This window comes from Dermacentor variabilis, chromosome 3 (genome assembly GCF_050947875.1).
Source record: "Dermacentor variabilis isolate Ectoservices chromosome 3, ASM5094787v1, whole genome shotgun sequence".
NCBI lineage: Eukaryota > Metazoa > Arthropoda > Arachnida > Ixodida > Ixodidae > Dermacentor > Dermacentor variabilis.
In genome coordinates, this window is record NC_134570.1 from 192,255,545 (window position 1) to 192,279,625 (window position 24,081).

Here is a 24,081-nt window from a genome sequence, read left to right on the forward strand (position 1 = left end):
GGTGAAAGACTCAACACGGATGCGGACTCGCAGGTGAAATTTTATTGAGAAAAAGCATTATTTACAATAGAACCTCGTTGATATAATCCCATTTCGCACATATTCTCAGCACCACCATTCGCAATCAAGAATGCAAAAAATGACTCAACACAGTTGTGCTTCATTTTTTAACAATTAATGCATTTCCAAAAAACATTTTTTTGGCACCAACGTTCAGTATATCGGCAAACTGCGATCGCGTGATACATTTTCTGGCCACTAGATCCCATGTGGACGAGCAAAAAGGTGAGGCATGTGCGATCGAGAGCCATAAGTGCCTGCCACGGTAGCTTCCCTGCAGTGCTTGCCCGCTCGTGTCACAAGGGAAATGCCGGCACATGTTTAATTTCCTCTTCCAGTGCTAGCAAATCTTATGGGTTATCGCATGTCACATTCACAGCTATGCGATAAGCATCTTTACCTGTCTGTTTCACAATGCATGTGGCATAGTGCCATTGGAAGCATACTGCACGCTTTTAATAAGTGATAACTGAAATGTGCTGCCATTATCTGCTGCATGCAGCACGAAGTGAGCCTCATGTTTCGCTCTGCTAGCATCGTGGCATTGTATTCGACCCTTGCCCATCAGCCCGATTTCATTTCGGGCTGATCCTTGTCTTAAAGGGTCACTAAAGGTTACTATTAAGTGAACGTGGACTGTTGAAATACCATCCCAGAAACCTCGAAACGCTTGTTTCGTGCCAAGGAGATACTTATTTTAAGAGTAAATGCGTTCTGAAGCGTCCGCGTACCTCTAGCGCAGTTCAAATCGCCCGCCCTCCGATCGAGGAGTACTGACATCATGGTCTCGTAGTGACGTTGCGCCATCGGTGAGTAGAACGGCGTCTGCAGATGGCGCTATGGCTTTTCTGCGCAAAACGCAAATGCGTGGCCAGAAACAGAGCCATGACAGAGCCGACAGCAGAGCGAAAGTGAGAGTATGGTGGCTAGCGGAAGGAGAAACGCGCGACCATAAGCTGGTACTTTATGCTATGACGCAAACTTCGACGCTCATCACAATGGACCCTGACAACGACAGATTGGCTCGCGATGCTGGGCTCAACTTCGGCGATTTGAGCACTGACGAGCGCGACCTGCTGCTGAGGGCTCGCGCTGCCGGGGTCGTTGCGTACTGCGACGGCGGCCTCGACACCGGCTCTCCAGAGCGGGAAAGCAACGAGGGCTTCCCACGACATCACAAGGACGTGGCATTCTCACTGCTTGTTCGAAATGAAAGTTTCGCGAGCCAGCGGAACCCTCACAGCATGACGCGATAACGAAACTACTGAAAATCCAAAGCGTGCGCGTCGCAGAGTCGAGCGAAAACGAAACCTTTCGAACACTTATAATACTGAAGGGTAACGTCAAAATGTTATTTTTTCTTAGAATCGAATAGACGTAGACAAGTAGCATTTTCTTCCGTCTTATAATCGAATAAAATGATATTTTAATACGAGTAGTTGAGTATTAGTAACACAAATTATGAGGAGTGCTTTCGTCATCGGGCTAGTACCGGAATGTCGCTGGGGGGTCTCAAATCGTGTCATGCATTTACCTCTATTTCTCGGTTACTAAAGCTCTGTTCGCGATTAGATTGACGCCTTAGACGTTCTAGAACATTGCTCTACCACTTTAACTTGACTTTCTGGTAACCTTTAGTGTCCCTTTAAATAACATGGGGGCCTCACAAGCTTGATTCACGTTGGCTTCTTGTGCTGCAATAATTCTCGCTGAGTGGGCATGTCAAAATTTCCCACCAAAATGCTTCACCTGCAGCAGCTGCTGACGCAGGCCGCATTTGAGGAATATGAACAGCTTGCTAAAGCTGAAAAAACAACAAATCGTGTTTCTGGCCGCTCAGGCCCCACCCGCCCAAGGAATGTGCGTGTCAGCGTCTCATGCTGCTAAATTTGTACACCTTTTTCTTTCGTCGTAGACGCCCACTAGCTAGATGTCAAGTACAATTGAGTCTGCCAAATCATTTAGTCACTTTGGGGATCATGCATTTTCCCAGTTAGTTCAGATCATAGGCTTTCCGTCTTATTCTTGCGTTCTTTTCCAGAGCGTATGAACAAGGTTCTGCTGTATATATACAAGAACAAAACGCATGCACCAGGCAATGCAAAAAAAAAAAAAAATAGAGTGACAAAGTGTGGGTCATTAATCATCCGTCAAGATACAAAACCTCAGCATTATGCAACACGATTGGCGTTCTGCTGATAGTGATGTCTGCATTTTTCTTTATTCAGGATGCTTTAATGGTCAGCTGCACATGCCTACTGTTACTGCGGAACAAATTATTTTCTTTCCAACCTGGGTCTGCAGCAACACTAATTATGTATGCAGACAAGAAATAAAATACAAAGTAGGAGTGATCTTTTAAGTGATCTTCTAAGTGAGATTAAGTGATCTTTTATGCTCATATAATATAGCCTTAATGCAGCTTTGTGTTTGCCCTGTCAATGTGGCTAACCTGGTTCATCCCTTGCAGAATCAACCTACACTGGGACGGCTGGCAGCGCTGCGGGGACTCTGCATGATGCTGGGGGTCAACAGCCAGCTGATGGTCAGCACTGAGGTGCGTGCCTTGCCTGTACTGGCAGAGTGCTGGGATGTTGTGCCACAGCAGAGGATGAAGCATGATCAATACTTTGAAGGCTATTCCTCTTTTTCAGCTTTTAAAATGTTCAGGGCACCTCAAAATAGGGTCTCCCGCATTATTGGAAACTACATTAATACAAAGCATTTACTAAGCAATGCATTTCTGTTGAAATGATGCGAGGAAAATGGGTCGAATCCCACAATCAGCGGATGTATTTTAATAACCTTGCTCCTACTACCGCCGCCATAAGCTCGAGCTTTGGAAGTGTTAAAAGTCTTAGTAGGTGCTACTACTACTACTGTTAGTAATGTAGCTGAATTTCTGCCATCATCAACTGCTCTCAAATCAGCACATGCTCCACCAGCCTTTAGACGAATATATGCAGCTCTGCCTTCTTGACCACTACATCTAGCCCATCTCTCATGCAGTCTGGAATCTTAATAAAGCCAAGCTGGATTAACTTTGTGCACAATGGTGACCAAGGTGTCTTGATCTCCTCTGGTAACTTGTCGTCTCAGGATGGCCCAAAAGGCTACAAGCATTAAAACAAAGGCTTTGCAGTGATGGGGCAGCGATAAAATACCAAGAGGGTCGAAAATTCTGGAAGTAGCCTTGAGTACTGTACATTATGTGTCGGGCTGAGCTGTCTCTATGTAGGGCTACAGATTTGGAGGAAAATTCGAACTAATCAGTTTCTGTACCCCATTGCATTCCCAAAACTGCAGTTGATTCCCTTGATGCACCTTTCGCTTGCTCCTTCTGGTTGTCGGAAATGTTCCATAGTTGCTAGTTATTGGCCTTCCATTTTCTGAGATTCATTCTTGCGTCTCTCATAACTACCTTTGATCTTTCATAGATGCTCAGACTTTCTTCAAATGTCTCTGCACCCACCAGTAAATTGTCTACATAAAAGGCCTTCTTCAAAATAGAAGCGAGTGCTTTGTCCTCACAAGCATTGTCTAAGTGGTGATGAATAGTCAGCGTGAGCAAGAAAAGCTTGATCCTAATCCAAATGGTACCCGGGTCATGCATCATTCGGCAATATAAATGTTTTGACTGGTAGGAATGGCATCAAACCAGAGAAACCGGAATGCATCTCGGTTGGTCTCCTGTATCTTGGTTTGTAAGAATGCCTTCTTGATATCCGAGTTGATGGCAACCAGGAATCATTGAAAACAAAGTAGTACTTGTATCAACTCTGGATTATGGTTCACTCCTTTATCCAGGCTGTCATTGACGGACGGGAAGCCTTGAGTGCTTGACAATGCGTCGAACACGACCTGAGGCTTAGTAATCCGCGATTCCTCTCTTATAACTTCCTGATGTGGCATATAATAGGTGGCCCAATCAATAGGAACATTCTTAGGTACCGCTTCAGCATGTCCCAGCTCCAGGTATTGCCAGATGACTGTGCTGTATCACTCTAATAATCCTTTTTTCATCAATAGCATCTTTGCCAGTTTTTGTAGACCTGTGAGCACGGTATCACGGTTGCTTCCAAGTAGCTGTTCCTGATCTTCCTTCCAAGGTAGCACCACAACGTATAGTAAAACCTCGTTATAACGAAGTTGAAGGGGGTAGTAATTACTTCGTTATAACCATTAGTTCATTATAGCCACTATCCATTTTTATCCACAATTAGCAAGCAAGAGAGGATGTACTCACCACCAAATTTCACAGCAGCCCGCCACGCGAAAAAGAAAATGGCCGTCGCAAGGAAAAAAACAAGCGAAAAAAAGACTTCAAGGAATTTCTATTTTATTCACGCCAAACGGCTCATCGTGAGCACCAAAGAAGCAGCGCAGCAGGTCTGCCGCATCCAGCGCCTGTGCGGGTGTTGGTACATCGGGTTCGCCAATATTAGGCTCTGGGCTGTCGTCGACGCATTCGTCACTGTCGTCATTAGGTACTCCCATCACCGCGTGCACAGTTTTCACCTCAGCTTTTCTGTCGTCACCACGTCAGCATCGGCACTGACGTATGTGCAGAAGGTGTCTCAGTCGGGCACAACGTCGGCATCAAGGAGAGTGTCCCACTATGCGAAGGCTTGGTTGCCCGCGGCCACCCTCATTGGCGGCAGCACGAGTTCTTCACTGTAACGACTGCTGGTGACGCCAAATGAGGCATGCCGGAAGCAATTGATGATTGTGCTTGCTGGTACAGCCATCCAAGCAGCCTGTAGCATCTCGATTGCTGTGTACAAGTCAATCGCGGACTCGCGTTTCGTGCTCATATTGAGCAGAATCCAGTCTATCACGCGCTTGCGCTAGCCCAACTTAAAGTTTATGATAACTCCTTGGTCGAGGGGTTGCACAACTGCCAGACAAAGCCTCCATGATCGGTATTTGAAATTAAATCTCTGAGTCATAGTGCAGGGCCTCAGGGAGTACCATCTAGCATGTAATCTCTGAGGCCACATTTCATCTTTTGTATCTCTGAGGCCATACTTGATGTCTCGTCAAGGTTGCCAGAGGAAATAATGGCAGCAGAGTCGGCATGTGCTACAGCCAAGGACGGAGTCCATATAATCGAATTTAGAGCTAGCGGCTGTCTGAAATATCAATCGTCTTTACACATTAAGTCTATGGGGCCATTGGAGGTGCCGCAAAGCTGTCCGAATTACCGAGCATGTCTGGATTTCCGGTGCCCGCTTTATTGGTTGGCAACTGTATAGCAGATTCCAATGCGTGGCTGCTATTGGCCAATAGCTGACATCAAGCAAGAAGGGTGTTTGGATCAGTACCCTTCTTTCTACTGTTACTATGTACGTTTATTGACTCAGTTTACTAAACAGGCTACAGTAAGCAAAAATCAGCATATTGAATTTTGGTAAGAATTACATACTTCCACAAAACGCCAACTACCGTCTGCTCACACTCAGCTGCCCACACAGGAATTAAACTTTAGCCACACTGTTTATCGGTGTTGTATTCATCTGGTCTCACTAATTTATATTAGTTTTGAATGCTCAGCCAGCCTCTAACCACACAAAACTTAAGTTCAGACCACATATACGCTTGCCAGGGTACACTCGCTCCTGGTTGCTCCTGGCTAGACACCTTGGTAGGCAACTATTACACAAAATGCGAAATTTCGATGTGGCTGCTATCCTAAGGTCAAGCTGGTGCAGGACAAAGTGTGAGCATGCACTCCAGCCCTATCGTGCGTGAAGTTAGCCACTACATTTGCATGTAGCTGTGTCTGCAGTATAGCATAGATATTAAAGCCACCAGAGGGTGCCACGGTGAGTGCGGTCACCGAGTTCATTGCGACTCACTGAGAACAACAGCATGCTCAGATTGGTATCTGCGGGTGACTTGACTTTTCACCAGCATCTGATGAATAGGTCATCTGTTTCCCGAGTTGCACACCCTCAAGGTGTGTCACCATCATGGTCAAAGCTCTTTATGTTGGCAATCTTTTCGTGAGTCTGGAGTGTGGCATCCATTGCTTAGCTGATGTGCACGCTGCCGCCTTCTTGCATAAGCAAACATGAAGAGGAAGTTTGCTTGGAAATTTTGTGATTGTCGTGTTTGTGTTTGTGAGCCTCTGAGTTCGGTGCATTGTAAGCACTTAAATCAGAAGTATCAGTGTTTGTGTGAACATCCAAAATAAAATTTAAAGTGCATGCCATCATGATCTTCAGTAGGCAGAGCGTTGTGGGTACCATCCTGCTTCACTGTAGCCGTTGCAGTGCTAGACATTGAAGAAGGAGCAGGAGTACCGCAAGGGGGTTCATAGGCATTATTTTATAGCCAATAACTCTGCTTCTGCTGAACACATTGAAGTATTTTTTCCTGCAATATATTCCTGAAATAGTCTGTTTTAACTAAGAGTGTGTGAATACTCAATTATTCAATTTCGAATCGAATAGTGAACATTCAAATAGTTTGATTTTTCGAATATAGGTACCTTAGGTGAATAACCCTCAGTGCCTTGACATGTGCAGCATTCCCACAGTGCACAATCTTTATTGGTACAAGGTTCATCCAAGTCAACTGGACCGATTGAAACGATTGAAGCTATGCTAACAAAGGGAACAAAAGCAGTGCATGTGGAAAGCACGAAGCATGAGTGAAAATTGGGTTGATCAGTCACCAAAACGCAGGCTGACTGCATCGAATATGCGATTTCGTTGTTCACGCGCACAGGTTTGCGCAGTTTTGAGCTCTCCATCCACATGCGAGCCCACAGAAGAACTCGGCACGCGTGCTCTCAGTAGAGTTGGTGGCTGGTCGATTGCGTACCCGAACACCACTTCAATAGCTGTCAATCTAACCCATACGCGTGATTTCATGACCAATCACTGAAAAGCCACCCATAAGAACATATTAACGGCAAGATTTCTGCAATAGTTTGTGGCCTGTTATCACATCGGCGGCCGGCAGCGAATTTTCGTCATGACTACACCATTGGCCACACTGTATAACCCGTTAGGTCTAATTGGAGCTGTGTCGCCGGCTGTTAGCAACTAAGGTTACAGTTACAGAATCAATGCAGGTGTGTTCACAGCGGTTGCACGACCCTCAAAAAGCCAACAAACCGCCTCTCCAACAAAGGCGAGTGCACAAGGGGACTGTTGCATGTTCATGGCCTCCATCCTTGCAAATGCTATACGGTGGCACCTTGCATCAAACGCCGTTCGTAGGCGCACAACAATCTCTTTTCGTAGCTTTGAGCGACCCGTGACACGACTTTGTATTTACATGGCAGGCTCAAAAATATCATGTGAGAGCGCACTGGCTCCCTGCTGTAGATGCATTTACACAAATGGAAGATTGATGTGGGCCAAAAAGAAAAAGAGGGGACTTCGCGTGAACTTGCCGTGGGCCTCCCGATTTGAAAACTCTTTACCGTCGGCATCGAACGCAGTCGACCGGTGGGGTGCCGATGACTGCACGGAGCGGTGCCGAGGGCCGTGATGTGCGTCCCTCGCTTTTGTCTGTCATGCAAGTTGACTTTAACGGGCTAACGATAACTCACAGAAACCACCTGACATGAAGGTAGAAAAACCCCCCTTTTTATCGAAGAAAACTGGAAAGCAAAACTTTCTAAGCAATACAAGATTGCCATGAAGCACAGTATGTGGCCCACTGTTAAACTGAAAACCCCATTGGTATTTAGGATAACTTTGCTATTTCTTTAGCTTTAGAGGGAGAAAAGCACTTGATTCCATTCAACAGGCATTCTAATGATAAAAATATATTCCAGACCTTTGTATACGAACTGAGTTGTCATCAGTGGCAACATACTAATTTGGTGCTCCCTTTATAACAGTACAGAATACTATGCATCACAATTCATAGGTACCTTAGTTATTGATGGCTAGCAAGATTCTTGTTAAGTAATTTGATTAGTGTCCTGAGCATGTGCAGAACTGTGTTTCCTACACAAAATTTGGAAGCATGAAAGTGTCTGTTAAATTTTCTGATATTCAGTACTCGATTCGATATTCAGCGTTTTTTTCTTGCTTGGATTCAATATTTGATTTGAAATCTACTAATCAGTATTTGAACACCCCTATGTTTAACATCAAATGCTTTTCTCAACTTTGATAAAAAGTTGTTCAAGATCCCTTAAGCAAATTGTTGCTATAGGATGTGATTGACCAAAGTGAAAAATAGCTTACTGGCCACTCGTCTCAAAGCACTAATTGCTGTTAGTATGAGAGAAGGCCTAACCAGTACAGCATCGGGCGGATGTAACTCTTTCTCATTAAAATGGAGGAAACCAGGAGCTTGAGAACTCGTGTAAGTTCTCACTATTTTGTGAACTGCAACAGGAATGGCAAGCCGCTTAAAATCCTGGAGCGTGTGCTAAAGGGCAGAATGACTGCGAAATACTTTACTCTGGCTGTTGGTGCAGGCAGTGGATGAGTCCCAGCGCCAGTCGGAGCGACGTCAGGTGCAGGAGCAGCTGGTGCGGCTCCTGTCACGCTCCTCAGCGCGGGACGTTGCCTTGGCTGGCTGTGCTGCATGGGCTGTGGGGCAGCTCAGCGCTGGACATCACAGTGGAAGCGCCTTGTCCGGTCAGTCTGAGGAAGACATGCACTTGCAGCGGCCAAGCAATATGTCGTGGCACATGCAACCTAGCAATACAGAGTGCATAGCAAAGCACCACAAGTAAAAGCAGAGGCAGATAGAATGAAATGGGGGCACGGTGTAACCTCTCAGATTGAAACTTTGTGTCATAGCTTTAAGAGCAACGTGCTCAGACATGTACCGTATTAATTCGATTACAAGGAGGTCACAATTATAAGTCAAGGACTTAGTTAGGGGACTCAAGGAAAATAAAATAAATATTCAGGCTAATACAGGGCGGTATGCAAGCTGACAAAGTAATTAGACATGACAGGGATTGCCTGAAAGACAGAATGATTGGTAATCCAAAAAACGGATTTGCCATGGGGAAAAAGCGTCTATTCTCAAATGGTTAAGCTTATAAACGGGGTACTGATTGTACATGAAACAACATCAGTCTGTGTTTTAACCCTTTGAGAGTCGATTTTTTTCGCCGAATGTGACTGCCCAGGGTTGATTTTCTTTTATTGCAGATTCCAAATCTTCTGAAAGATCTATTTCGCAAAAAATTTACCATAATTTTTCTAGGGTGACCGTAAAGTGAGAAAAAAATATTTTGCATTGGTGTATATGTAATGTTTATTCATGAATAACAACAATAAAAAAGGAAATAAACTTAGAAGAATTAAAAATTTGATGCATTGTTATACACATAAGGCTTATGTTAGAAAATATGCGCACGAAAATATTTCGCGAGTGTCAAATGTTCCTGCTCTTACACTAATATTTACGTGTATAGTATAATCAAACTGCATAGGTGAGCGCACTCAACAAAACTGTGGCCATGTGCCCGTCAAAAAAGCAAAATGTGTGGCAAACTTCCGCTAATCTTCATCTTGTCGCCAACCAGAGGCAATTAGTTTTCGCGAGTCTCCAAAAAAGAGAAAAAAAAAGGAAACGCATGCATGGCAGCATCCTTCCTATGCATGATAGTCGGCATGATGCTGCCAGCGCTGCTGCCAGATTGCTCGCTCAGCCCGCTCGGCCCTCGCAGTTGGGTTTTCTGTTCTCTGGCCCTCATTCTGCACAATTCTGCTAACGGATTAAGTCGCTTGTGCTTGTCTTGGTTCCTTGCGTCGAAGTCGGTCCTGGCCATGTTGTTTGTCAGCTTCGTTTGGCTTGCCGCCGAAACGGAAGATGGCTGATCCACCCGCTGATCATCAGCAATGCACGACGTTGCTGGTGAAAAAAAAAACACACTGCTATACTTATGGAAACGAAGTGCTTTTAATCGATCAGGCGAAGGCACGAACGTGCTTGCATCGGATAGTGACAGTGACTGCCACGACGGCAACGCTGACGCGGTAAGGCAGGCTTCTGCAACATTGTCCTTGCGGGAGGTCTTGTCCCTCATGGGCTTGTTTCTGCAAGGGACCTTCCGCTTCACTGCGTGGAGCACCTGGATGCCTTGGAGAAGGATGTCAGCAAGCTTTCCGTAAAGCAAGCAAGGATGACGGACATGCGGTTTCCTTGTGCAAGCCATTGGGAAGTATGTGGCAAGATGCTTGTGGCGATCTCGCTCCAGCATTGCTTCTGGATTTCTTAAAGGGACACTAAAGGTTAATATTAAGTCAATGTGGACTGTTGAAATACAATCCCAGAAGCCTCGAAACGCTTGTTTCGTGCGAAGAAGATACTTATTTTAAGAGAAAATGCGTTCTGAAGCGTCCGCGTACCTCTAGCGCAGTTCAAATCACCCGCCCTCCGATCGAGGAGTATTGATGTCATGGTCTCATAGTGACGTTGCGCCGTCGGTGAGTAAAACGCCTCCCGCAGACGGTGCTATGGCTTTTCTGCACAAAACGCAAACGCGCGGCCAGAAACAGAGCCAAGACAGAGCCGACAGTAGCGCGAAAGTGGAACTGTGGTGGCTAGCGGAAGGGAAAGCGCACGACGATAAGCTGGTTCTTTATTTTATGACGCCAACTTTGACGCTCGTTGCAATGGATGACCCTGACGACACATTAGCTCGCGACGCTGGGCTCGAGTTCAGCGATTTAAGCACTGATGAACGTGACCTGCTGTTGAGGGCTCCCACTGCCGGCGTCGTTGCGTACTACTACGACGACGGCCTGCTTTGAAAGGCACTTCACGCGACTTCAGTAAGTCGGCGTTGAACTCGTAATCCTCTGGAGGAAAGTGCAGCGAGCACACTTCGTGATTTCTCTGCTCTTTGTCAGCGCGCTGTGGCAGAGGTACGGCACTTAACCACTTCGAACGGAGAGGTTCAGTCGTTGGCACACAGTGATAAGTAACATTGGATTCGCTGCTGCAACTGCCCTTGGCCAAGTTCTGCGGACCGTTCGCGCATCCCAGGACATCACATGGACGTGGCATTCTCGCTGCTTGTTCCAAATGCAAGTTTCGTGAGCCAGCAGGACCACCGCAGCACGACGCAGTAAAGAAACAACTGAAACTCCAAAGCGCGTGCGGCGCAAAGTCGAGCAAAAACGAAACCTTTCGATCACCCATACTATTCAAGGGTAACGTCAAAATGTTATTGTTTCTTAGAATCGAATAGAAGTAGACAAGTAGCATTTTCTTCCGTCTTATAATCTAATGAAATTATCTTTTTAATACGAGTAGTTGAGTACTAGTGACATAAATTATGATGAGGAGTGCTTTCGTCATCGGGCTAGTACCGGAATGTCGCTGGGGGGTCTCAAATCGTGTCATGCATTTACCTCAATTTCTCTGTTACTAAAGCTCTGTTTGCGATTATATTGACGCCTTAGACGTTCTAGAGCATTGCTTTATCACTTTAACTTGACTTTCTGGTAACCTTTAGTGTCCCTTTAAGCTGAGATGTTGCCGTGGCAACCTTCCTGCATTTTTTAAAAGACTCCTTTTAGGGCCACCAAAGCGATGCCTCGACGGAGCTCATATGTCACTTGCTGCCCGTGACCCTTCTTTGCAGTTGTGTTAGCAGTGCCATTTTTTGAACGCCTAGCTGCAGTTTATTAACAACACACCATCCGGAGCATGCAGAGTTAGACAGTTAAACGAGTAAACACAATCAGAAGCCAGGTGGAGGAAGGTGGTGGGCAGAACTGACCTCCCCGCCATTATAGTTTTCTTGGAACAGCTATGCCATCCCATATTTAGATTTTTTTTCTTGCAACCCAGTTATCTATAAGAATGATCAGTTATAACAATGGAATTCTTGTGGCACTTGAATGTTGTTATAAGTGGGTTCGACTGTGTGCGAGAATTTGGCTTAACCGAGTTCGTGTTAAGTAGAGTTCACTGTAATAGAATGATTAACTTGTAATGTTAAGTCTGTAGTGACATTACAGTTTTTCGGGCTGAAGACAACAGCTGTCACTTTCTTAGTACTTATACCAAGTGAATTTGTGGTAGACTAAGAGTGCAGTTTCATTAGTGCCTGGTTTATGGTACCGATAGCCTCAGTAGAACTTAGTGCAGCAACCAGAATAATTGTGTCATCCAAGGACATAATCAATTTTACATTATTATCAACAGTGACTAATTCATTAATATAAACACAAAAGAGCAGAAGATACTTCCCAGGACATTTCCTTGTGGCATCCTCGTGTGAACTGGCTTTCAATTTGGCATGTATCTGTCTGTGATCTCTTGTTGCATACGGTATGGATGATATGATTGTATTAGTTCAAGAAAGATGCCATGAAAACCGTAATGTTCAAGATTGTTGAGTAGTGTAGCACGGTTTATGGAATCGAACACCTTCGAATAATCAACAAAGATACCTAGAGTACATAATTGCTGTTAAAGCAACTGCAGTATAATTTATTTTTGAGTAATTAAGGCAGTTTCTGTCAACTGCCCCTTCACAAGGCCATACTGCATGCTAGTGACCAGTTTGTGTTTGATTAGAAATGATGTCATGCAGGCACGTGTACTAGTTTTTCTATACCTTTAGAAAGAATGGGCAACACCGATATTGGTTGGTAGTTTGTTAATTCATTTTCTTCACCACCTTCGTGCAGAACATTTACCTTCACAGCTTGAAGTCTTTACAGGAGATAACCACTAGAGAATATTAAGTTCGAACTGTACTAATGCAGGTAGAATCAAGTCCAGGACAAGCTTAATTGGTGTGATGTCTATAGGAATGATCTAATTTCATCGAAATTTCTGAAACACAAATGTATAAACATTTGATAAAAGATAATCTTGAATTTGTTAAATACTAAATATAGTAGGCTGTAGTGGCGTTTGAAAATATTGTTATGGGGGAGAAAAGATCCTTGACAATATATTTACAAGATATATGCAATGGACAGAAGACAGGCATAAAAGATGGAGCCTGTGCGCACGACTATTGGCAGTCGTCGTCTTTGTCAGTCCTCTCACCATCGTTCACTACTGCAGTGCCTTGTAGCGTGACCCCCGGTGCTGTCCCGGCGCTGTCCCGGCGCTGTCCCAGCGATTGGTAAGTTTCAGTGATATTGCTTCAGTCAAGTGACATGAACAATATCAGAGGAGGATCGTGGTGTGCAGGTATCAAGAGGTTGTAACTCGTAGGTCACGTCTGTCACTTGACGCAAGACCCGGTATGGGCCTGAGTATGGCGAGATCAGCTTCTCACAAAGACCAGCTCACCGTGCTGGTTTCCGAAGAAGCACGATGTCACCAAGGTTAAAGTGGGCATCGCTGGGACAAGCATCATATATGCGTCGTTGCTTTTCTTGGCAAGTGGTCAGACGGTGGCGTGCAATCTCATGTGCCTCGGTCGCTCTATACATATGGCATCTCGGGCACATTGTGACGTTATATCGAGAACGGCTGGGAGGATCGTGTCAAACGGTAGTATAGGGTCTCGTCCATAAAAGAGGAAAAAGGGGGAGGAACCAGCGGAATCATGGCGGGGCATATTGTAGGTGAATGTGACGAACGGCAGAGTGGCATCCCAGTCACAGTGGTCGGGGGAGGTGTACATAGCAAGAATTGCTGTGATAGTTCTATTGAGCTCTGTGAGGTCGTTGGTCTAAGGGTGATACGCCATTGTAAACTTGTACTTTGTAGCGCAGGTGTGAAAATGTCCTGACAAACTGTGAGAGGAAGTAGCAGCCCTGGTCGGTAAGGAGTTGTCGGAGAGCGCCGTGGTGAAGTATCGTTGCGTCAAGAAGGAAGTCGGTGACGTGAGTTGCACGCTGGTAGGGAGAGCCCGCGTGATCGCATACCGGGTGGTGTAGTCCATAGGCAACTGCTATGCACTTGTTTCCACTAAGCGATAGAGGAAAAGGGCAAAGGAGATTAAGACTGTGGGGATGCGTGACTCTCACGCGTCCCCTGATATCTTGTTTTCCCGCATAGCTCCTGTCTTCTGCAGTGCGGCTTCGCCGCGTGGCCTGGCGCCCGCGGTGGTCGCAGTGGTTGAGGCGCAGTGCGAGAGATGGCGCAAGTGTTGCGCTGCTAGCGTCGCCTCACGGCAGGGTTACTTGGGGGTGCGGGAGAGATAAGGGGCTCTCTTGGGCGGCGGGCCGGCGAGCGCGGCGGACGTCCCGCACGTGCGCCGATCCATGCTTCTGCGAGACCGTCTTGCATGGCCGCCTTCGAACGCGCCACCGTTCGCGTGACCGTACGCGCGAACGACCAGGCGCTGGGATCCAGCATGGGGCGAACATATTCGCTCGCTATCCGGTCGCGGTGAGTCGGACTTCCTAGATTTGTCGCGCGCCCATCGGCATGTTTTGTGGATAGCAACTCGGCTAGCAGGCATTGATGTATGAAAGGTGCAATAAATGCACTTGTGATTGTTTGCACTACTGTGTTGTCGTTCCTTTGTCCCAAGAGCACGGTGTGAGAACTCCACAAGACCAACTCAAAAGAATGGCCAAGATGGTATTTCAATTGGCTGAAGACGGCCAGCTGTAGGGCTCCTGGTTTTTTACAGCGCTGACAAGACTTACAGAAAGCGACGTAACGGCAAACGGAACAGTAAATACCAAGCCAAAAGTAACAACGCCGAACACAGTCATATTGTCACCTAGCTAGTACGAGCTAAAATAGTCCACCAGCGAGAGATTGGCAAAAAATATCGTCTGCCTTTAGCAACGGCTGATCCTCGCAGAGGGCGCGCACACAACCACGAACTTCCTCATTCTCACCTCAAGGGGCCAGTGTCATCACGTGCCAACTTATTTCGTGTCATTTCTCCTCTCTCAAAAGCGGCCGACCTGGTCGCTTCAGGGGGCAACGGGTGAGCACTATGGGCAAAAGTGCCAACATGAAAAGACACACAAGAAAAAGAAACGTACAGGAATGTACACAATGCTGAAGCAGTTTGTGAGGGTAGCTTATCCCTCATGTGCATAGTACGGCTTCATCCGTACTACGTGGACAACTTCAGCATGGGGACGGCGTCGATTAGAACCAGGATCAGAGCTTTGAGGCATCACCTCATAGTTCACATCACTGAGGCGGCGTACAACTTCAGAGGTGCCAAAATAGCAGCGCAACAATTTCTCAGAGAGCCCACGAGGTCGGATAGGTGTTCACACTCACACGCGGTTGCCTGGTGAGTACAGGATGTTCCGTCGGGTCCGGTTGTAACAGCAGGCATCGGTACTCTGCTGGGTGCGGATGCCATTCCGAGCAAGCTGGCGAGCTTGCTCGGCTTTCTCGATGGCCTCTTCAGTGGTGTCGTTCCTCGTGGCTCCATGATCTACCGTGAGCATGGCGACTAAAGGGGTTGTAATGCGACATCTGTGAACGAGCTCGAATAGTGTAAACTCGGTGGTCTCCTGCACAGCGGTATTGTAAGAAAATGTCACATACGGCAAAATTTCATCCTATGTTTTGTACATGTTTTGTACATGACATGCTCTCTATGCACATAATGTACATAGAGAGCATGTCAGTCAATGTTCTGTTTAGGCGCTGTGTTAAGCCGTTAGTTTGGAGATGATAGGCTGTGGTCTCTCGGTGGTCGGTGTGCGTCAGCGGGACAACTTGTTGCAATAACTCCGCTGTAAATGCTGCACCGCGGTCAGTAATGAGTACAGTGGGTGCTGTGGATGAAGCAGCTGGCGACTTCAGCAGCAGTTCCTCGCGGCACAGCTTTCGTCTCCGCATAGCGAATTAGATAGTCAGTTGCCATGATTATCCAATCCACTTGTTTTGCAAGGATGACGTGGGGAACGGACCAAGAAGGTCCATTCCCACTTGCTGGAACGGCGCCATAGGCAGATCCAAAGGCTGAAGGAGGCCGGCAGGCTTGACGGCTGGGACTTTACGCCTCTGACAGTCACGGCACATTCGCACATAGTGCTGAACCGACGAAAATAGGTGTGGCCAATAGTATTTCTGCCATATGCGCACTTATGTCCTTGTGAAGCCTAAGTGGCCAGCATAGGAATCGTCGTGACAAGCCTGTAAAACTTCCTTGTGCAGTGCCGTCGGAAAGACGAGAAGGAACATATCCTGGCTGTTCTCGAAATTTTTCTTGTACAGGACATTGTTCCGCAGGCAGTACGACGTCAATCCTCGTGAAAGTTGGCATGGGACAATAACGTCAGCTCCTTGGAGATATTGGATGACTGGAAGCAGCTCAGAGTCTGCTTGTTCATAGTCAGCCAAGTGCACCACGTTGATGACACCTAAAAACAGCAAATCGAGCTCTAAGTCGGAGGATGTCAAGGGAATAGGAGAATGTGACAAGCAGTCAACGTCGCTATGCTTATGGCCGGATGTGTAGACAACAGTTATGTCATATTCCTGGAGGCAGAGGCCCCAATGAGCGAGGCGACCTGACGGGTCTCGTAAATTAGCAAGCCAACAGAGCGAGTGGTGATCACTGACCGCTCGAAATGGTCGTCCGTATAAGTAGGGTCGAAACTTGCTAATGGCCCACATGGCTGCTAAACATTCTTTTTTGGTGGTTGATTAATTAGCCTCTGCTTTTGTGAGACTACAGCTCGCGTACGCAATTACACATTCTTCACTGTCTTGCTATTGAACCAGAATGACTCCGAGTCCTACGTTGCTTGAGTTTGTGTGAATTTCAGTTGTTGCGGTGTCATCAGAATGTGCCAGCACTGGAGCAGATTGAAGGTGTTTGCACGATTTGGTGAAGGCCTGCTCTTGGTCGTCCGTCCATGCAAAGAGCAGATCTTGTTGTGTCAGCCTCTTGAGAGGGTCAGCAATCCTTGAGAAGCCTTCAATGAAATGACGGTAGTAAGCGCAGAAGCCCAGAAACCGCTGAACAGCCTTCTTGTCTTTAGGATGAAGGAACTCGGCAATGGCAGTGAGCTTTTCTGGGTCTGGTCGTACAGTTGGGAGCTGACCACGTGGCCTAGAAACTTGAGTTCCCGGAAGCCAAATTAACATTTTTCAGGCTTGATGGTGAGGTTTGCCTTGTGTATTGCGGTAAGGACGCTTCATAGCTGGGCGAGATGTTCATCGAATGTGCTGGAAAACACAATAACGTCGTCTAGGTACGCTAGGCACGTCTGCCAGTTTAGTCCAACGAGTACAGTGATTCGTTGAAGCATAGCAGGAGCGGAACAGAGACCAAAAGGCAGGACTACAAAACATAAGACTCTGTAGGGAATTGGGCATGGGCAGCCAGTTACTGCTTTGCGGCAATTTTATGGCTGGCTGGTCTGCCAAACAACTCTGTTAACTTCTCTTTGCATTGGTCCCAGCTGATCAGCTTCTTTTCATGGTTTTTGAACCACACCTTTGCCATGCCTCTTAGGTAGAACAACAGGTTAGCTAGCAGAAGGATAGGGTTCCATCTTTTGATTCCACTCACACGTGCGTACGTAGCTACCCACTCTTCAACGTCGGCGTTATCAGTCCCACAGAAAGTTCTGGGATCCTTGGGTTGCACAATCACAACCGAAGGGGACAGCGACGTAGCAGGCGATGGGGACGTTGGAGGCGGCAACGACGTTGATCCCGAGTGCTCGCCATCGTTCATAGTGAGGACGTTGATGCGACATCCACTGCGGAGCTCCGTTTCCAGCCGTGGTATCGCGCACCTCCCACCAATATGTTACGGGGATGTTGGAAGTATAAGACTGTATTTACAATGTATATGCAAGCAGAGTCAGGGGGGTTAAGATGGCTGTCTAGTAAGAACACGCAGCAGCCAGCGTCTCGCGATCTTCTTCTTCCTGTCTCTTCTTTTATGCTTCCGTAACAATATTTTCTTTACTTATTAAATAGACGAAAATCATGGAAGCATTGTTATCAGTTATTTCAGGCACAATTTTTGGGACATACGAGTATATTCTTTTATGAAAAAATGCGTATTTTAATTGTTTGTCTTGACAGTGCATAGCATTTAAAAATTCGTTTGCAGCATCTTTAGCAATGCAGTTGTTATTCATGTATTTGATCCCTTGACAAATTTTGTGAGGAGGCCGAGCTGCAACCTTCCCCCCGAACAAAATTTCTGGCTACGCCACTGGAAGAGGGTGAAGTTGGCAGGTCCGTCAGGCTGAGAATGATGTCGCTCAGGTAAGGGCCACTTCGTTGCTCATCAGCGATGTCACCAAACATGGCAAGAGCGAGGGCGCAACTTGTCTCGTTGGTCAGAGGCTGGTCTGGTCTACTGGATGACCTGACAACCAATCAGCGTCCTCATGAAGTCAGCCTGTCTTATACACCACTGTGTAAGAGTACTCTTGGAATCGTAGAGCACACCGACCGAGACGTCCTGCTGAATCTTTTAAAGACGAAAGGCAGCATAAGACGTGGTGATCGGTGATAACTGTGAAAGGCTGTCCTTAGAGGTAGGGGTGAAATTTACCCACTGCAAGGCATTCACATTTGGTGATTGAGTAATTGCATTCGGCTGGTGACAGAAGACGGCTAGCGCTTGCAATGACACGTCGTAACTGTGCTGTCGTTGTGCCAAAACAGCACTGATACTGTGGCCGCTGGCATTGGTGTGAACCTCCATTGGGGCGGACATGTCAAAGTGTCCGAGAATCGGTGGCGACATGAGTCACGTCGTCAGCTCAGCGAATGCACTAGCTTGGTCGTGCCCCAGACAAAAGTTGCATCTTTCCTAAGAAGTTCCGTTAGAGGGCATGCGATTTCAGCAAAATTTTGTGCTAATCTGCGGAAGTAAGAGCAGAGGCCTAGACAGCTTCAAATGTTGGTTACACAGATGGGCACAGAGAAATCCTTGACCGCACAAACTTTCTCCAGACCAGGACAAACACCGGAAAAGTCAACAAGGTGTCCGAGCACAGTAAGTTGCTGGCGGCCAAAGTGAGATTTCGCCAAATTGAGTTGAAGTCTCGCCTTGTGGAAAACTGAAAGTACTGTCGAGAGATGCTCGAGGTAAGCGTCAAGAGCCGGCGAAAAGACAATGATGTCATTGAGGTACCACAAGCAGATTGACCACTTTAAGCCGTGAAGGAGGGCGTCCATCATTCGTTTGAATGTGGCGGGGGCATTGCATAGCCCGAATGGCGTCACCTTAAACTGATAGAGCCCATCAGGTGTAATAAACATCGTCTTTTCACGATCCATGTCATCAACGCAATGGGCCGATACCCAGAACGAAGGTTGATCAAAGAAAAAATACTTGGAACCACTGAAACAGTCAAGGGCATCAACTATCCGAGATAAGGGGTACACGACTTTTTTGTTACTTGGTTAAGATTCCAGTAGTCAATAAAGAAGTGCCAGCTGATGTTCTTTCTAACAAGCACGACAGGAGATGCCCATGGGCTTGAAGGAGGTTCAGTGATATCATGGGCAAGCATTTTGTCAACTTCCCTTTGTATAATTTGGCGCACAGCAGAGGAGACACGATAGGGATGTCTATGTATGGGTTTGGCATCGCCGGTGTGAATCCGATGCTTGACAACTGTTCTTGACCCAGTGGTTGGTCATTAAGATCAAAAATGTCCTGGTAGCGACATGAGCACCCCGAAGAGTGTGTACATTTTCGACCAGAAGGTCAGTGGCAATCATCTTCGTTATGTTATCTAACATCGTGGAGTTCGAATCAATAGCAGCAGGAGGTGGTGCACCAGGCTCAGTCAGGAAGGAAACATGATAGCTGGAGGCTGGAGCTAGGGTTGCAAGAGAGATACCTTGGGTTATTACTTCAGGTCATAGTCCAAAATTCACAATAGGGAGACATGCGGCATTGCCCTTTATACTGATAACCGAGTGTGGGAACATGACATTCTGCAAACAGAGGACGGTAGCATTGGGCGACATAATGTAATTGTTGTCATCCGTAGGGGGATCAGAAGACACGTCGATGTACGTCACGGCTAGATGTGGTAGACGAATGTAATTGTCAGAACACAGCCAACTCGGCATAGGATCAGAAGGCTCAATGGCATCAGGTAAGGCAAGCTGGATAACTCCTGCAGAGCAGTCAATAAGAGCCGAATGTGCCGAGAGAAACTCAAGTCCTAAGATGATTGCATGTGGCTACTGATCCAATACGTAAAACGAAACTGAAGTGTGGCGTCCGGCAACAGTGACAGGGGCAGTACACAACCCAGCAACAGCCGAAGTCGCACCATCGGCTATGTGGACTACAGCGATCGGAGCAGGGGTAAGAACTTTCTTCAGACAAACACGGAGGTTTGAGTTCATGACCGATATGTGGGCGCCGGTGTCAATGTGCGCGATGACAGGTATGCTGTCCATGTCTACGTTCATGAGGTTGTGCTATCCAGGTAGTGTGAGCAGAGGAATTTCGGGTTGGGTCATCATGGCAGTGGCGAGAGTATGAGGGAGAAGGAGAGAGACAATGCAGAGGTGAGTGGGGCAGATGTCGGGATGGTGAAGGGGAGCGGCTTGATCATGCCAGCCGTGATGGCGGAGTGCTGTCATCGTCATTATGTGCCGGCACTCTGGAACTACCACCTGGACGTCGGATGTTTCAATAGCTCGGCCAAGGCTGCGAGTTCCAAGCACTGCAACAATGGCAGGAAATGTGTCCAACGTGTCCGTAACAAAAGCAGATGGGCCTGTCATCGGAAGTGCACTATTCTGCAGAATTCTGATAATGAGGACGAACGGTTGGGCTTCTGTATAACTCAGGTGCAGCGGGTGGGCAGTAGTCAGGTCCGTTGACTGGGCAAAGTGTCTGTAATCCTGCGTTTGCTAGTTCTTGACACACAACGGTTTGGATAAGAGAAATGGTTGCATGGGACTCATTGGGGTTACACACCTGAAGGGGAACTGGGGAGGCAGCTTAAATCTTGCGGCGGATGATGCACACAATATTGTCAGATGCAGCAGGAACAGGTGGAAAGGGTGGGAGACGGAGGGCCTCGCAGGTAGATGTCGCAGCCGTGTTCGGAAGACGTGTGACGTTTGGAGTAACGCGGCAACTTTTTGCTTCTTCATAGTGTCAACATTCATTGATGACATCTTGCACTGTGCATGAGTTCTTAAAAACCAGAAGTGTAAACGCATCATCCAAATACCTTTAAGGATATGTGCTACCTTTTCCATTTCCGGCATCATGTCATCGACTTTGTGACAAAGCGCAAGCACATCCTGGATGTACGTCACATAGGACAAGGTGCAAGTCTAAGCACGGCATGCAAGTTCTTTCTGTGCAACACGACAGTTTCTGATGGGCTTGCCAAAGAGACTGATGAGCTTTTGCTTACATACCTCCCAGCTTGTTAAGTTCCTGTTTGTAGTTCAGAAACCACACTTGTGCCTTGCCGGCCAGGTAAAATATGATGTTCGCTACCATCAGAGCCAGGTCCCAGTTGTGGCTAGTGCTCACCTGTTCATACAGTTGAAGCCAATCTTCAACGTTGGTGTTTTCAGTGCCTGAAAAGGTACTTGGGTCATGTGGTTGTGTGAAGACAATGTGGTGGTTGGCAGCGGATGGTTGAGGCACAGTTGGTGATCTGCTCGAAGCATTCTCATCCCCGCCTTGCACTGGCATTGTTGATGCCGCCAAGGAGTGTCCGCTGTGTAGATCTGCCTTGAAACTTGAAAAACCCACACTCTTCACCAAAATGTTATGGGGAGAAAAGACACTTGACAATTTACTTACAAGGCATATACAATGCGCAAAAGACAGGCGTACAAGTAGGAGCCCGTGCGCACGATTATTGGTGATGGTCGTCTTCATCAGTTCTTTCATCATCGTTTGCTACTGCGGCTCTTCGTAGCAATATAAACAATATATTTTATAAAATTGCACTTAGCACAGAATTAGCTAAGATACAGGGCACTAGTGAATCCTTGTACAGTACAGTTAAACAAGAAATAAGGAATATGGCAAAAGTGAAAGGTGATGTCCAACCGAACTAATATGCATAGGGGAAAAGAAAATTACTGCTTAAGGTTTTAAGCCACATGCTCTTTTCTACAGAGTGAAGGAATTTCAATTGGCTGGGAGGTTCGGGTGAAGCCGACACCTTCTTTGAATGGCTACACAACAAACATGCGAGAATAGATGCTTGGACGCCATAGATTGGCTGGAATCAACATGAACTCCATCGCCATGTCAAATACGTGCTCCAAACCGGTGCGCATGCTGGGCCATGTCGTTAGTGGACTGGAAGTGGCATGATGATCAATGACTGGCTTGCTATTGTATGCCTTGAATCGTGAGGGCATTTCAAGCCTCCGACTGCAGGTGGCGTGATGGAATGTGCAGTGTGGGGGAAGAGAGGGGAAGCACTTCGGGACTCTGAAAAACAGGCGACAGTTGCTCTACCACAGTCGCACAGTCACTGCTCGTGTGCTGCCATTGCAGAACGATTTCAAAATTTTCACGCCACTTCTGTCAAACTCACAAAAACGATTAATCAATCACGTCTAGTCTACTAGGTTGATTAAATAAAAGGTAGACATCGATGAAGATTAATCGTTTTGCAGGATGCATTTAATCGATTAATATATTAATCATTCATCGATGTTCACCAACCCTAGATCTCAGGTCCGGCGGCATCCAACATCTGCTGTTCTTGATAGACAGAAAAGCAGTAAATGCCTGATTTGCCATAGTAGGCAGCAAAAATGCAAAATGACTGTAGTCAGGTGCAACTTCAGAAAAAAGGGGCATTTACTTCTCCAAAGCGGATGCACACGAGCCTCCGCCACTGGGCACACACTGTGGACTGACGTCATGAGCCGGATAGCCGGTGACTACGCCGATGGAGGAGATGGCCGCCCTCACTACGAACATGGCCGAGTCGTGTCAGTCGTGTGCATCTTCCCCTCGTCACAGTGAATTCCCAAACTGTTTGTGGTGGTCTACCATTCCGGAAATATTACTGCGAGCTAAGGAAGCATCATTCGTGCCGCATGCGTTTATTTTGAACCATGATCTGGTGGTGAAGGACTGCAGCGAGCATCGCTGACGCTGTGCTATGCTTCGTCTGAAAACAGGATTCCGCCACCACACACCGCTACAAACAAACATACTGCGTGTTTGTTCCATGGTGTTTTGTTTTGCTCCAAAGTAAAGTTACAACAAGGAAAGTTTGCCAAAGTCTGGTGCCTACTGTTAGCGGGAGGTGTGTTCGTGTACTGTGTCGCTGTACAAAAAAAGAAAAAGAAAGAAACGTGAGAAAGGAACGGAAAAAAAAAACCTGTCTCATTCTTGAAAATAAGTTTGTAAAAACACAAAACAAAAAATATATATAGATGTTAGGCTATTTAAAACCAAGAGTAATTTAATACGATGAATCAAGCATTTTTTGTACTTTTCCTGCTTCGATAGTCTTCTCGCCCCAGGTTTGTAGTGGGTTTCGATAAATGCATTTTTTTAAGTACTTGTTAAATAGCAATTGATTAATATTAACCTTGGAAAACTAGTAGTAAATGTGCAGTGTACATGTAAACAAGCACAAAAGCCATGCGAGCTGCTCTTTATACTTTTGTCACTTGCAACGAAGCTAAAAAGTAGATGACGCACAGTGTTGTAGAAGGCATGGGGTTATTTTTCTCTCACGATCTGGCATGTGCTGTAGCATTCCAATCATGAGAGCTCTACCAAACCAGTCATCAGAATACAAAAGTCTTTATTTATACTGAGAATTACGCATCTTAGAAGCATGGTTTTTTGAGCAGGACTATTTTAGCCATAGAGGCAATCGGCTGTCGCACTTCGATCATCTGGGCGGGGCCTCCCCTTTTTTCTAAAGCTGTACCCAACTATAGTCCTACAGGTTTACTAAGGTTGTGAAATAGTTATTAAAAGTATTTGCAAGCACCGCATTTGATACAACTTCATCACCTAATGTGATTTCCATTATAGTCATGTGTCCATCTTTTCACCCATGAAAACCACTATTACGGCTCCAGGCAACCTCGGATTTCTTTATTATGCCATTATTGAACAAATTATGTAAATACTGTCTGTCTCTTCTCTCTGTGCAAAAGACAATTTACTTTGTTTCTTTATACGAGAGTTGA

At 46.4% G+C, this 24,081-nt stretch overlaps 1 protein-coding gene across 2 annotated transcripts in view; it reads left to right on the plus strand.

The window, feature by feature from the left end:
* LOC142576583 (focadhesin) overlaps window positions 1-24,081 on the plus strand; it is a 429,785-nt gene that overhangs the window by 322,301 nt on the left and 83,403 nt on the right. For both annotated transcript variants that reach the window (XM_075686768.1, XM_075686769.1), the window contains exons 27-28: window positions 2,531-2,617; window positions 8,507-8,669. In XM_075686768.1, the coding sequence (XP_075542883.1) occupies window positions 2,531-2,617; window positions 8,507-8,669 (250 nt within the window). The remainder of the gene's footprint in view (window positions 1-2,530; window positions 2,618-8,506; window positions 8,670-24,081) is intronic.